This window comes from Pongo pygmaeus, chromosome 18 (assembly GCF_028885625.2).
Source record: "Pongo pygmaeus isolate AG05252 chromosome 18, NHGRI_mPonPyg2-v2.0_pri, whole genome shotgun sequence".
Taxonomy (NCBI): Eukaryota; Metazoa; Chordata; class Mammalia; order Primates; family Hominidae; genus Pongo; species Pongo pygmaeus.
Genome location: NC_072391.2, coordinates 69,929,801 through 69,945,271, shown reverse-complemented (window position 1 = coordinate 69,945,271; position 15,471 = coordinate 69,929,801). Strand labels below are relative to the sequence as shown.

Genomic DNA, 15,471 nt, shown 5'->3' with positions numbered 1-15,471 from the left:
AAAGACTAAGTCACTTGGTCTAAGAAATTAATCTAAAATAAGATCAAATTGATGTAATATTTGTTGAGGCCGCTAGGTAAGAAAAATCTAGAAACAAAATACCCCATACTGGCCGGGTGCGGTGACTCATGCCTGTAATCCCAGCACTTTGGGAGGCCAAGGCGGGAGGATCATCTGAGGTCAGGAGTTCAAGACCAGCCTGGCCAACATGGTGAAACCCCATCTCTACTAAAAAAATACAAAAATTAGCTGGGCATGGTGGCACGTGCCTATAAATCCCAGCTACTCGGGAGGCTGAGGCAGGAGAATCACTTGAACCCGGGAAGCAGAGGTTGCAGTGAGCCGAGATCGTGCTGTTGCACTCCAGCCTGGACAACAAAGCAAAATTCCATTTCAAAAAAAAAGAAAAGCCAAACTACCCAATACTAAGGAACTGAGTAAACAGAGCAAATTTGTTGATAAAGTATTAGTCACCTAAAATTATAATTATGAAGGCTATATACTAACATGGAAATACTAACATATTAGGTGAAGTATATGCTATGGTTTAACTATGGGGTTGTTTTTTCTTTGCCAGTTATCCAGTACAGCTTTGACATTTGAGGATTTGAAATTGACCATTTGTAAATGATTCATAAGTACATGACAAGTAACATTGTGAAATTTTGTTAAGACACAGACATAAATCCTATACTCTGTGACTCCACTGTATTAGGAAAAAAAATCAGCCTGTGGGAATGAATGAGCTTAACTAACCATCCAACTTGTTATCCTGTGTCTATTTTTTACTCAAGGTCATGTATGCTTTAACTCTTCATTATCCTCTTGAAGACGGCAAAACCCTGTCTCTACTAAAAATACAAAAAATTACCCGGGCATGGTGGCATTGACCTATAATCCCAGCTACTCAGGAGGCTGAGGCAGGAGGCTCGCTTGAACCTAGGAGGCAGAGGTTGAAGTGAGCTGAGATAATCCCACTGCACTCTAGCCTGGCTGACAGAGTGAGACTCTGTCTCAAAAAAAAAAAAAAAAAAAAAGACACTTTAATCTTTCAGCTATACTTTACACTGCAATTTAGGATAGAAGTTGTAGGCCAGGCGTGGTGGCTCACACCTGTAATCCCAGCACTTTGGGAGGCTGAGGCGGGTGGATCATGAGGTCGGGACCAGCCTGGCCTACATGGTGAAACCCTGTCTCTACTAAAACTACAAAAATTAGCCAGGTGCAATAGCAGGCACCTGTAATCCCAGCTACTCAGGAGGCTGAGGCAGGAGACCTGCTTGAACCCAGGTGGCAGAGGCTGCAGTGAGCCAAGATCATGCTACTGCACTCCAGCCTGGGTGACAGAGTAAGACTCTGTCTCAAAAAAAAAAAAAAGGCCAGGCCAAGTGGCTCACGCCTGTAATCCCAGCACTTTGGGAGGCTGAGGCAGAGGGATCATGAGGTCAGGAGTTCAGGACCAGCCTGACCAACATGGAAAAACCCCATCTGTACTAAAAATACGAAAATTTGCCAGGGCATGGTGGTGCGTGCCTGTGATCCCAGCTACTCAGGAGGGTGAGGCAGAAGAATCGCTTGAACCCGGGAGGCGGAGGTTGCAGTGAGTCGAGATCGTGCCACTGCACTCCAGCCTGTGCAACAGAGCGAGACTCCACCTCAAAATAAAAATAAAAGTTGTACTGGACTTGGGTTTATCATATTGCTGAACAGGTCAATTACAAATGACTGGTATATATGAACAAAAGAAAAAATATTCCCAAATGAAAAGTTATGTTTGAATATTATGAGTGATTGCCCTTCAGTTGCTTTAATTATAGAAAGTGTGGAAGGGAAGTAAGGTAAGAGGTAAGTAGCAGGTTAACATCTCTCCACAAATGGCCACAGCTACTGAAAACTAACCATGAGTGGGAAGGAACCAAGAAGAAGTCATGTCTTGGGACACTAAAAGCAAAGGTGATATGGGATATATTTTTTGAGCTTGAAAGAGAAAGTGTTTTTTTTTTTTTTGGAGACAGAGTCTTGCTCTGTCATCCAGGCTGCAGTACACAGTGGCACGATCTTGGCTCACTGCAACCTCCGTCTCTCAGGTTCAAGCGATTCTCCTGCCTCAGCCTCCGGACTAGCTGGGATTATAGGCATGCACCACTTCACCCAGCTAATTGTTGTATTTTTAGTAGAGATGGCGTTTCACCATGTTGGCCAGGCTGGTCTAGAACTCCTGACCTCAGGCGATCTGCCTGCCTCTGCCTCCCAAAGTGCTGGGATTACAGGCATGAGCCACTGCGCCCAGCCAGAGAAAGTTGTTTCTATCTTAAAACACTATGAATAATTTATTCACCCAAAATTAGAAGTTTGCCTTTAAGAAATCCCTATAAATTATCTTTAGAGCATTAGCATGACAACATATAACCCGGATATTGTGAAGATTTGACTCTTGCTTCTGATTTAGCCTCTCCCATCTTCAAATGATTCACATGCTGGAAAGTCTGAGTTCAGTTTAGTTTTTCCCTGAGGCCTCTATCTTTTCCCAGGTATTAAATAGCTCCAGACTGGCCTCACCTGTAAGGTTGATGTCTCCCAGCAAATCAAGAAGTTCTCCACCAGCAGAAGATGGTTTGCTTGTAGGTGCAGTTGGAATAACAGGTGTTATGTCATTTCCTCCCAACAAATCCAATAAATCATTGGCCTAAACAAGGTAACAACACCTCAATTCATTATTATTTGATTTGTCTAGTATACATCTAATGCAAAGCTCTTTCAATATGTAATAATAAGGAAGGAAATCATCAACCAACCCAGGAACATTAAAGGGACTCAGCTAAGAGACAAGCTGTAAGGGACTATAAAATCGTAAGAAGCCCCAGATGAGCAAGTGAAAGGCTGGCTACCTGGCTGGTGGGCTGTGGCCCAGAGGGTGGCGGTTTGGTCTCTAGTGGAGCTGGTTCTGTCTCTCCATTTGTCTGCCCAATCTCAGTAGGGCCATTTGTGGTCACTTTTTCCATGACAGGCATTCTCTCAAGTAGGGCAGACCTAGAACAATCTGAAGTGGTTAAATTCTAGGCAGTTAACCTAGATTCCCTACCCAAAATAATCACCATTAACTATGTTGAGCCCAAGCGTGGAGATCTATCTCCCCTCCCCATCCAACACACACACTAAAATAGAAGGTAGATTACAAGAATACATGACCTAAATTCCTGGCTGGATTAAGGGCAGACAAAAAAAATCTTGAATAAACAGACTGCCCAGCTAAATCCCAAAGCATATATTTCAGTGGTAGAGAGATTGAGATGAAAGAAAGGTAAATCCATAGGTATTAACAGTCAAGAAGATACTGCATAATAGAAGAAAAAAAGATGACCCAAACATTAGAATGTTAACAGTAAAAGAATTTGAATGAGATTATTTGTCTTGAAAAAATACAACTCCCACTTCTTTTTTTTTGAGACAGAGTCTTGCTCTGTCGCCAGGCTGGAGTGCAGTGGCATGATCTTGGCTCACTGCAACATCCGCCTCCCAGGTTCAAATGATTCTCCTGCCTCAGCCTCCCCAGTAGCTGGGAATACAGGCATGCGCCACCATGCCCAACTAATTTTTTTGTATTTTTAGTAGACACGGAGTTTCACCATGTTGGCCAGGATGGCCTCGATCTCTTGCCCTCGTGATCTGCCCACCTCGGCCTTCCAAAGTGCTGGGATTACAGGCGTGAGCCACCATGCCCGGCCTCCCACTTCTTAACTAAATAAAATAGAAAATAAAGCAAACTTTCCATACCAAAAAAAGTGTAAGGCTTGGAGGTGGAATGAAAGGGAGTTAATTTATTTCTTTAGAGACTAGGCAGAATAGAAGATGGACAAAACAGAAGCAGCCAAGCAATTAGAACTAAATAGGGATATGAGGACCAATTAATAAAGCACAAGCAATGAATCTTCTTTATGGATTACCATGACAATTTAGTCAGGATGCTAAGAGATACACGCATTGCTTAGTTTCTTTCGCTCACCTCATGTGGTCATATTTCTTGAAAAGTGCATTATATTCTACTGCCCTCTGCTGGAGTTCCACATCAATGCTGCTTCCATAGATGGAAACCACTTTCTTAATTCGGCTATAGATAAAATGACAAACAAAATAAAATACCCAAAAGAAAATTCACAAATAACCAGAGATAATGTTTAATAAGCCAGAATTTTCTGGTTAAAATACTGAAATACTCATTTTTTCTTAATTTATATAATTTTTCAAAAACAAAACACTTTATTTTCACCCATTTATCTGACATTCACATACTATTCTCATTGTAACACTAGATTTTTGTCTGTTAAATATGCCATCCCCATTCTGCAGCAATGATGGTGTGGAAAAAACATATATATATATATGCCACTCCCTAAACTTTGCTAGACAAAAGTACCAACTATTACTTTGCCACGAAAGAAATTTGTACTGTTCATTCTCTTCTTTGATAATTTTAAAATAATTTTTAATCTACAAAAGGGTCAGAGCATCAAAATGTTGACCCCAAATTCTTCCAGTTCAGAATTTTAAAAGTAATTCAATACCACTTTTTATAAGACTTCACATTTAAAAGTGAAGCAGACTACAAGAACTAAGTTTGCCTTAAATATGCTTGGGTGGGAAAGTGACCTGAGAATCTACTTTATTCAAAAAAGCAAAGAGGAGAATTAAAAGATTTAATCACCAAAACATTCATGATTTTATTCCTATTAAGACTTGTCAAAATATAATAAATCAAAACCTTGGCCAGATTACAAGGTCAGGAGTTCGAGACCAGTCTGGCCAAAATGGTGAAACCCCATCTCCACCAAAAAATACAAAAATTAGCCAGGCATGGTGGTGCGCACCTGTAATCCCAGCTACTCAGGAGGCTGAGGCAGGAGAATTGCTTGAACCCTGGAGGTGGAGATTGCAGTGAGCCGAGATTGTATGCCACTGCACTCCAGCCTGGGCAACAGAGCAAGACTCTGTCATAAAATAAAATGAAATATAAAATACAAATAAACCAAAACCTTTATGTGGGGAAGTAGATTCTCAACTTAAAAAAAAAAAAAAAAAGGTATTAGAAATCTCATTCTAAAAACGTTAACTTTTAGGCCAGGTGGAGTGGGTCACATCTGTAATCCCTGCACTTTGGGAGGTCAGGGCAGGAGGATCACTTGAGCCCAGGAGTTTGAGACCAGCCTGGGCAAACAAACGAAACACTTTCTCTACAAAAAAATGTAAAAATTAGCCAGGCACGATGGTGTGCACTTATAGTCCCAGCTCCTCTGGAGGCTGAGACAGGAAGATCCCTTAAGCCCAGGAGTTCAAGGTTGCAGTAAAATATGATGGCACCACTGCACCCCATCCTGGGTAAGAGAGCAAGACCCTGTCTCAACAAACAAACAAACAAAACCCCCTAAACTTTTTTGCTTCAAAATAATCCACAGGGGAGTAAAAGAATGAGAGGGAACAAAGTACTGATGAATGAAGATTAACCATGAATTGATCACTGTGACTGTGGAGAAATAAGTAATGCAAATTTGTGTTATTATTCTCTCTACTTTTGTCTATGCTTGAAATTTTCCATGATAAGTTTTTGGGGTTTTTTTTGTTTTTTAATTACAAAACAACCTGTTCACCCTATGTTTCTTCAATACTCACTTTACAGTACAAGTGAATCGAGTGGAAAGCTTCATAATGGCAGTGAGGGCATAACCTCGTGTCACAGAGGTGGACATATTAGAGATTAGGACACTTTCTAAAATATCCAACACTTCATCCTCTGTTACCTGAGGAGGAGGAGGAAAAAGAAGACGATGAAGAATGAGTAGCATGATTAAGCATCTAAATCTGATATCAAGTCAGGGGATGCAGCCAGAAAGACAATCCTACCATTACAAAAGCCTCTAACTCAACCTGTGCTTTGCCAGAGTAACTGTCCAAGCTGTTCTATCACCCAGAGTAGGTGGGGGTAAAAAAAGTGCTCTGGTTCTATCAACCAGAGCAGGTGGGGGTAAAAAGAGTGAAAAATGACCACTGGGGCTGAGAGGCAATATTAGAGCTTCAAGTGGCAGAAACAGAAGAAGAAAAGAAAAACACACAGAGTTCAAGTGTTGTTGCCACAATTTTCCCTTTTAAAGCCAGTCCTTTAATGTGCAAATAAGAACATGGATATATGTCTCATTTCTTCTTGTTTACCAGCCAGAGGGTAAGAGAAACAGTAATTCAGTCCACTAGGACAGGGACTTGGGCCTAAAGTGGTTTTAAAATCTCACAACGGGGCCAAGCAAAGTAGCTCACACCTGTTTTTTTTGTTTTTTTGTTTTTTGTTTTTTGAGACGGAGTCTGGCTCTGTCGCCCAGGCTGGAGTGCAGTGGTGCAATCTTGGCTCACTGCAAGCTCCACCTCCCAGGTTCATGCCATTCTCCTGCCTCAGCCTCCCTAGTAGCTGGGACTACAGGCGCCTGCCACCACGCCCAGCCAATTTTTTCTATTTTTTAGTAGAGATGGGGTTTCACTGTGTTAGCCAGGATGGTCTCATTCTCCTGACCCCATGATCCATCCGCCTTGGCCTCCCAAAATGCTGGGATTACAGGCGTGAGCCACCACGCCCAGCAACGCCTGTTAATCCCAACACTTTGAGAGGCCAAGGCAGGCAGATTGCTTGAGTCCAGGAGTTCAAGACCAGCCTGGGCAACACGGTGAAACCCTGTCTCTACAAAAAGTAGAATAAATTAGCCAGGCATGGTGGTGCATGCCTATAGTCCCAGCTACTCAGGAGGCTGAGGTAGGAAGATCGCTTGAAACCCAGGAGATCAAGGCTGCAGTGAATTGTGATCCCGCCACGGCACTCCAACTTGGGTGACAGAGTGAGACTCTCTCTTAAAAAAAAAAAAAAAAAAAAAAAAAAAAAAAAAAAAAACAAACCTCACAATGGCTCAATAAGTTCCATCTCAAAAAATGGCAGGTTTTCCAATATAATTCTTGTTTGCTTCTTTAAAAAGTTGGGTATTTTTTAAATTTTTTTGAGACAGGGTCTCACTCCTGAGTAGCTGGGACTAGACACCATCATACCTGGCTAATATTTGTGTCTTTTGTAGAGACAGAGTTTCACCATGTTGCCCAGGCTGGTCTCAAACTCCTGGGCTCAAGCAATGCTCCCATCTCAGCCTCCCAAAGCGCTGGGATTATAGGCATGAGCCACCACGCCTGGCCTAAAAAGTTTTCAAGGACTCAACCTCAACTCCCCATTAAACACTACTCTCCTATAACCAAAACCACTATTTTCCCCCATTTAACCAAGAGTGACAAGGAGTACCTGAATAGGCTCTTCCTCTTCACACTGGCCAGATACAAGAAGATCACCATATTCACCTATACACCATGCAGCCACCTGTACCAAAGGTTGCTGTGAAAAGAAAAGTCAACATTTCTCAAGAACTTCAATTTTTCCAGTTATTTAATGCAAATCATAGGTCATCTCATAATAAAGATCAAAACTGTGCATATCTAGAGTGTTAGAAATAAAGACATACCAAAGGGGAGAGAGGAGGGGGAAAAAAAAGAAGAAAAACATACCAGAAACATTGAGGGTAAAATTACCCCTAAAATAGCTGAAGGAAGTACTTACTTGAGAATAATCACCAAGAATTGCTTTGTACAGGCGCTGGACAGTATAGGCATGCATCTCCACACTATTAGTTATTAGCTGGATTAAATTGGGGACTGCATCATCACGAACATAACTTCCTGCCTAAAAGGAAATGCAGACAATTACCCCTAGAAAACACAGCAATGATGATAACAAGTGTTAGCTATTATTATTACTGTGTGTTTTTTCCTTTCTTTCTTTTTCTGAGACAGAGTCTCGCTCTGTCACCCAGGCTGGAGTGCAATAGCGCGATCTTGGCTCACTGCAACCTCCACCTCCCAGGTTCAAGCGATTCTCATGCCTCAGCCTCCCAAGTAGCTGGGACTACAGGTACAAGCCACCACGCCCGGCTAATTTTTTCTATTTTTAGTAGAGATGGGGTTTCACCATGTTGGTCAGGCTGATCTCGAACTCCTGACCTCATATGATCCACGTGCCTCGGCCTCCCAAAGTGCTGGGATTACAGGCATGTGCCACTGCGCCCAGCCATTACTATTGTTTTTAAAAGAAGAATACCACAAAACACCCTCAAAGATAAATTTGGTTCCAATTCTCAGGTTCATAACAGCTCAAACTTCAAAGTCTTATTTAAATATGTTAAATTTTTAAATTTTATTTTATTTTTAAAATTTTTCTCTTTGTCCAAAGGCCGGGTGCGGTGGCTCACGCCTGTAATCCCAGTACTTTGGGAGGCCAAGGTGGGCGGATCACAAGGTCAGGAGATCGAGACCATCCTGGCTAACATGATGAAACCCCATCTCTACTAAAAATACAAAAAATTAGCCGGGCGTGTGGTGGGTGCCTGTAGTCCCAGCTACTCAGGAGGCTGAGACAGCAGAATGGCGTGAACCCGGGAGGCAGAGCTTGCAGTGAGCCGAGTTCACACCACTGCACTAAAGCCTGCGCGACAGAGTGAGACTCCATCTCAAAAAAAAAAAAAAAAAAAAAAAAAAAAAATTTCTCTTTGTCCAAATTAAAAGGAAGGCTGGACACAGTGGCTCACACCTGTAATCCCAGCACTTTGGGAGGCTGAAGCAAGAGGACTGCTTGAAGCCAGGAGTTTGACACAAGCCTGGGCCACACAGCAAGACTCCATCACTACCAACAATGATAATAATAATGTAAAGGTTTAAAACTTTATCACCCAACCTTGGTCAATCTCCCATTCCTAAATAGAACAATAGATTTAATCTGTAAGACTGAGACCAGTCCTAACCATGTGTATTTTGGAAAGGAAAAAAAAGAAAAAAAAAAAAACAGCCAGGTGATCAGGGTTTTATCAGGTCACTCCTGTTAAGAAACACAAAGACAGAGGAAGAATTCTGGGAAAATGATCAAAAGGAAAGGTGAGAAGGTAAAAAGCAGGTAATTTGCAGTTTAGTTTATTTACATCCTTCCCTAAAGCAGAGTGCATTAAATACACGAAAGCATCAGGGTGATCTAATGATGGGCTTGTATAATAAGACTACTTCATTCAACAGCAGCAGAATACACATTTTTCTCAAACTTACACTGAACCAAGAAAGACCACATTTTGGGTAATAAAAAATATCTTAACAAATTTCAAAGAACATAAATCATACAGAGTATGTTCTTAGACCACACAGAATTAAACTAGAAATCTGCAACACAAAGACAGCTGCAAAAAAATTCCAAAATATTTGCAGATTGAAAGAACAAACTTCTAAATAACACATGGGTCAAAAACAACATTATAAGAGACAACTATAGGCCAATCTCTCTCATGAATATACATATAAAAATACTCGACAAAATATTAGCAAACCAAACCCAACAAATTTATAAAAATAATAATATACCCTGACCACGTATTCCAGGTATGTAAGGCTGGTTAGGCATTCAAATATCAATGTAACCCAGCACCTAACAGGCTAAAGAAAACAAATCACATGATCATAAGAGAACACAAGTCAGTTAGAAAAATAAAATCAGGGGCACAAAAAAAAAAGCTTTTGAATTCTTATAAACACTTTCCTTCAGGAGTGTTAATTTCTCCCTTCTTTTGAGCCTCATGAAAACTAGGAAAACATGTTCTGTTCATCATTATGTTAATTACATTTTGTTAGATTATAATTTTTCCCCTTGTTAATCAAATTTATTAACTTTTAACCTTTTACCAAGTTAATTCATTGTAAGTAAACTAAAAAATGAGTATGCCCCAGAGACAATTCCACAGCAACAAATACATATACATATAAGTCATAATTTCATAAGTCAACAAATACATATAAGTCATAATTTCAATATCATTCTCTCCCTACAGATGTTTCATAATTTACTTAATCCCCATTTGGGGACTACTAGTTGTTTCCGGTTTTCTCCTACTATAAACAAGATTAGGATGAATACTTTTACATACATATTTTTGTGTACTTGTCCTATTATTTTTTCAGGCTAAAGTCCTAAAAATTGAATTAATGAATCAAAGGTACAATTTAAGGTTTTTCCTACATGCTACCAAACTGCACAGTAAAAAGATGGCATCATCCTATACTCCATAAAGTGAAGAGTACTGCCTGTTTCTCTATTTTCTAACACTGGGAAGTAGATTAAAAAATATGAAATGTGAAAAATGATACCTCACTTTTACTTTCTTTAATAAGAAAATTTTTTCAAATGTTAATTAGCCATTTCTTTCTTCATGAATTGCTGGCTCAAATACCAATTATTCCATTAGAGTGGTATTTCCTATTAATTGTAAATTATTCATAAATATATTAATATGCTGTCATATGTTAATGTTTTCCCCAGTTGTTTCATAGATTAAATATATTAATATGCTGTCATATGTTAATGTTTTCCCCAGTTGTTAATTTGCCTTTTAAATCGTAGACTGTTCCCCTTTTCGTTATTCAATTTTTTAATTTTAATATGGTTAAATTTGTGACTTTTCCTTTACAGTATCTACTTCTAGTGCCTTAATTAGATGGAAATGGTTTTCTTTACATGTCACTGCACTTTCATTTTTACTCTTAAATACCTAATCCTTGCCTACTAATTGAATAATAAACACAGAAACCCTTAATTTCTGCAAGAATGCCAAAGAAAGGATCCCATCCAAAACAGGATTTCAAATCCTGAGTAACTGTAGCCATTCAAAACCCCGCAATGGCTTCCTAACATATTCAAAATAAAATGCAAGCTCCCATGAGGCCTACATAGTCCAGCCCCGCTTATGTCTCTGACATCCATCCTACCATTCTCTGCCTCTCTCACTTTATGGCTTCACTTGCCTTCCTGCTGCTTGTTCCTACCTCAGGTCTGTGCACTTAAGTGTTCCCTCTGTATGGTCTCTGCATGGTTTGCACCTCATGTCTCTTAGGTCTCTACTCAAATGTTATCTCCTTTGAGAGACCTCCCTGACTAACTCTAATCTAAAACACTTGGCAAGTTGCCCTATATCCCACCTTATCCTGCCATCATTATATTCCTCCATGCTGCTTTAGGTTTTTCTTCATGGCATTTATTCCTAACTGACATTAATGTTACCTGTTTACTTGTGAATTTCTTACCTCCCTGACTAGAACATAAACTTCATGATAACATCAGTATATCCCAGCACTTCGTATATGCTGTCTGAAAAAAGCTACTTACCGTTGTCAAAACACGCATAATTGTGTCTATATGCCATCGTTTGGAAGGTGCATACCTGAAAAAAACAATGGAAAGGGACACTTGGAACCAGTAAAATATACTGTTTTCAGTGACTTAATCCTGCCCAAGCAGGTTGACTCACACCTGTCATTCCAGCATTTTGGGAGGCCGAGGTGGGAGATCGCCTGAGCTCAGGAGTTCGAGACCAGCCTGGGCAACATGGTGAAACTCCATCTCACCAAAAAATACAAAAATTAGCTGGGTGTGGTGGTGGGTGCCAGTACTTCAGCTACTCTGGGAGGTTGAGGTGGGAGGATTGCCTGAGCCTGGGAGGTTGAGGCTACAGTGAGAAAGAAAATAAAGAAAAGAAAGAGAAGAAAGAAAAGAAAGGGAAGAAAGAGAAGCAAAGAAAGAAGGAAAGAAGAAAGAAGGAAGGAAAGAAGGAAGGAAGGAAGGAAGGAAAGAAAGAAAGAGAGAGAAAGAAAAGAAAGAAAAGAAAAGAAAAAGAGGGAAAGAAAGGAAGGAAGGAAAGGAAAAGAAAGGAAAAGAAAAGAAAAGAAAATCCTGTCCTACAGTCTTTTCTAGGTTCCCTGGATAAGTGAACATATCTGGAAACATTTCAACTTCAAATCTAGCAGCAAATGCCATTTCGAAGAGTGATAAAAAGGTATACAGCCAACTGACTTCAGTGGCTCATGCCTATAATCCCAGTACTTTGGGAGGCCAAGGAGGAAGGAGTGCTTGAGGCCAGGAGTTCCACACAAACCTGGGCAACATAGCAAGACCCCATCTCTACAAAATAAAAATAAAAGATTAGTGGCACATGATGATTTGCACCTATAGTCACAGCTACTCAGGAGGCTGAGGCAGAAGGATGGCTTAAGCCCAGAAGTCCAGGCTGCAGTAAGCTACGACTGGGCCACTGCCCTCCAGCCTGGGTGACAGAGCAAGACTCCGTTTCTAAAATTAAAGAAAAAAAAAAAAGAGGGTACATAGTCAAACTCAGATTTTCCCATAAGATTGCAATAAGAGTTGCTAAGCTGAGAAATGAGATTTATTTTCAGTTTCAGAGAAAATGAATCATTCAGTCAGGGCAGGAGACGATAAAGAAGAAAGAAGAAAAGGGACTGCTTTCAGACCAAGACAACAACATTAGGACTAAAAACTTGTTTCCTTAAATTCAGAGTAGAAAGAAGAGAAAGAATAGCTGTACTACTAAAATCATAAGGTACTTCCTCAAAATTCTGCATAGAGCTGCAATTCAGATGCTGTAACTATTCTATTCCCTTTATTAAAACAGCATCATAGGCCAGGTGTGGTGGCTGATGCTTGTAATCCTAGCACTTTGGGAGGCTGAGGCAGGCGAATCGCTTGAGTCCAGGAGTTCGAGACTAGCCTGGACAACATATCGAAACCCCATCTCTACAAAAAAAAAACAAAAAAAACCCAAAAAAAAACCCCCAGAAATTAGCAGGGTATGGTGGCGTAAGCCTATGGTCCCAGCTACTTGGGGGGGCTGAGGCAGGAGGATCCCCTGAACCTGGGAGGTCAAGGTTGCAGTGAGCTGAGATTGTGCCACTGCACTCCAGCCTAGGTGACAAAGTGAGACCCTGTCTCAAAAAAACCCAAGACAAAAAAAACCAGCATCATAGATGAGAGGTTAAATAACAGATAAAGGAGAAGATTTCATAAAAGTGTGAAATTTTTTTGGTCTCAGCGTATTTAAATGCTGGCTATAATAGCCTTCTCCAAGCTAATTTATAATTGAGAGTTTGAAATAAATGTTATGTGTTTTAAACATATTTACAGTAGTTTCCCCATTTTTTTTTTGTTTTGTTTTTGAGATGGAGTCTTGCTCTGTCACCTAGGCTGGAGTGCAGTGGCATAATCTCGGCTCACTGCAACCTCCACCTCCCAGGTTCAAGTGATTCTCCTGCCTCAGCCTGCCGAGTAGCTGGGACTACAGGCGCATGCCACCAGGCCCAACAAATTTTTGTATTTTTAGTGGAGACAGGATTTCACTATGTTGGCCAGGCTGGTCTCGAACTCCTGACTTCATGATCCGCCTGCCTCGGCCTCCCAAACTGCTGAGACTGCAGGTGTGTGCCACCGTGCCCAGCCCCCTCCCCATGTTTTAAAGACACTTCCAAAAGTTCCAAGCAGACTTTACCAATAAAGGTAAAAATTAATTCTTACTTTTCTGCAGCAAGAAAGATTCCAGATGCACAGTCTGCTTTAAATTCTGGCTCACACGAATCCAGAAAATAAAGTAATTCTTTCATCATGCCTCGGATATTATTCCCATTTACCAGGGCAAAACTCAATTCCATTGCACGCCTTGCAGAAGGGAAAAATTAAAAACAGTTAAGAAATTTATAGTGGAAACGAAACAAAGACCCAGGTATGCACTCTGTGAACACCAAGTACTGCCAGATGTGCTAACATCTTTGCACGATCTTGTGATCCCAATCTTTGCACACAAAATAACCAAGGAGATGTATTCTTATGTAATCAAAGTTAGTTTTGATATTTTTAATCTTTATGCAATATTCTTCTTCAAAAGTCTCTACGAGATATACCACTAATGTCCAAACATGCAGCTTGGGTTCAACAGGCTGTTCTACAAAGGTGGAAATTGGAATACCTGAGAGTCTCAAAAAGAGGGGCAACAAATGTATTACCCAATAATAATACCTATCTGCTTCATTCCTTAAAAATGTGACATGTTAAGTAACCATATTCTACTTTTATTACACCCCACTCTGTCCAAACATGATGTAATATAGTTTATGTCAAAAGGTATGCAGAAAATTCAAATTAAAAACAAATTCAAGGCCGGGCGTGGTGGCTCACACCTGTTTTCTCACCACTTTGGGAGGCCAAGGCGGGCGAATCACCTGAGGTCAGGAGTTTGAGACCAGCATGGCCAACATGGTGAAAGCACTTCTGTACTAAAAATACAAAAATTAGCTGGGCATGGTGGTGGGCACCTGTAGTCCCAGCTACTAGCGAGGCTGAGGTAGGAGAACTGCTCGAACCCAGGAGACAGAGATTGCAGTGAGGCGAGGCACTCCAGCCTCGGCAACAGAGCGAGACTCTGTCTCAAAAAAAAAAAAAAAAAAATTCAAAGGGAAAATGAGGGCCATGAGAAGGGAAAAAAAAGTGGCATGTGCTATGAGGACAAATAAGAGTTTCTATAACTGCCTATTCAAAGTTGGCAATGAAGTTAAAAATAGGAATGTTTAACATGTAAAAGCTGTAAGGTTGCTATATGCATCTTTCCATACTTGGTCAATAATATCAAACACTGTACGTACACTGACTTTCAAAAGTAACAATTTAGGCTGGGCACAGTGGCTCACGCCTGTAATCCCAGCACTTTGGGAGGCCAAGGCGGGCAGATCACCTGAGGTCAGGAGTTCGAGACCAACCTAGCCAATATGGCAAAACCCTGTCTCTACTAAAAATATAAAAATTAGCCGGGTGTGTTGGCAGGCGCCTATAATCCCAGGTACTTGAGAGGCTGAGACAGGAGAATCGCTTGAACTCAGGAGACGGAAGTTGCAGTGAGCCGAGATCGCGCCACCACACTCCAGCCTGAGCGACACAAGACTCCGTCTCCCAAAAAAAAAAAAAAAAAATTAACGAGTAGGGGATACTTTCATCTTAGCTAACATATAAGTAGCAAAAAAATTCAATCCTTAGATATAATAACTTTTATAGGGTGCTTATGTAATTTACATATATTAATTCAATTTATCCTGCATAACCCTATGAAGTGGTTGCCCTTCTATCTGCATTTTACTTATGAGGCAATTGAGGCACTGAACGTTTAAGCAATTTGACCCAGTCTATTAAAGGCAGAGTCAGAAAATGAAATGAGGCAGTCTGGCTCCAGAGTCTAAGCTCTTACTGTTATATATCCTGTCAAAGAGACACAGGTTTCACTTTTTTTGAAATTCACAGCCCAGTAATGAGCTAGAGAGAAACAACACAAAAAGAGTCAGAAGGCTAATATCTATTCCCAAGACTGCCCCTTACAAGGATTAAGGTTTAGGTTAAGTTATTTGATCCCCGTGGGACCGAATTTTAGCTAATCTGTTAGTTAGGGATAGAAGTAGTTGCTTAGGCTCTCTCATTGGCTTGCTCTGAGAACCCACTGAGAAGGTACTTATAAAATCTTTTGCAAAGCACTATATAAA

The 15,471-nt window shown here is 40.6% G+C and overlaps 1 protein-coding gene across 3 annotated transcripts in view; it reads right to left on the bottom strand.

Annotated features, from left to right (window-relative positions):
* Window positions 1-15,471, bottom strand: part of AP1G1 (adaptor related protein complex 1 subunit gamma 1) — an 82,876-nt gene that overhangs the window by 13,623 nt on the left and 53,782 nt on the right. For all 3 annotated transcript variants that reach the window (XM_054453253.2, XM_054453252.2, XM_054453255.2), the window contains exons 12-19: window positions 13,466-13,606; window positions 11,270-11,324; window positions 7,634-7,756; window positions 7,322-7,411; window positions 5,665-5,792; window positions 4,004-4,108; window positions 2,889-3,030; window positions 2,560-2,686 (exon numbers count right to left, since the gene is read on the bottom strand). In XM_054453253.2, the coding sequence (XP_054309228.2) occupies window positions 2,560-2,686; window positions 2,889-3,030; window positions 4,004-4,108; window positions 5,665-5,792; window positions 7,322-7,411; window positions 7,634-7,756; window positions 11,270-11,324; window positions 13,466-13,606 (911 nt within the window). The remainder of the gene's footprint in view (window positions 1-2,559; window positions 2,687-2,888; window positions 3,031-4,003; window positions 4,109-5,664; window positions 5,793-7,321; window positions 7,412-7,633; window positions 7,757-11,269; window positions 11,325-13,465; window positions 13,607-15,471) is intronic.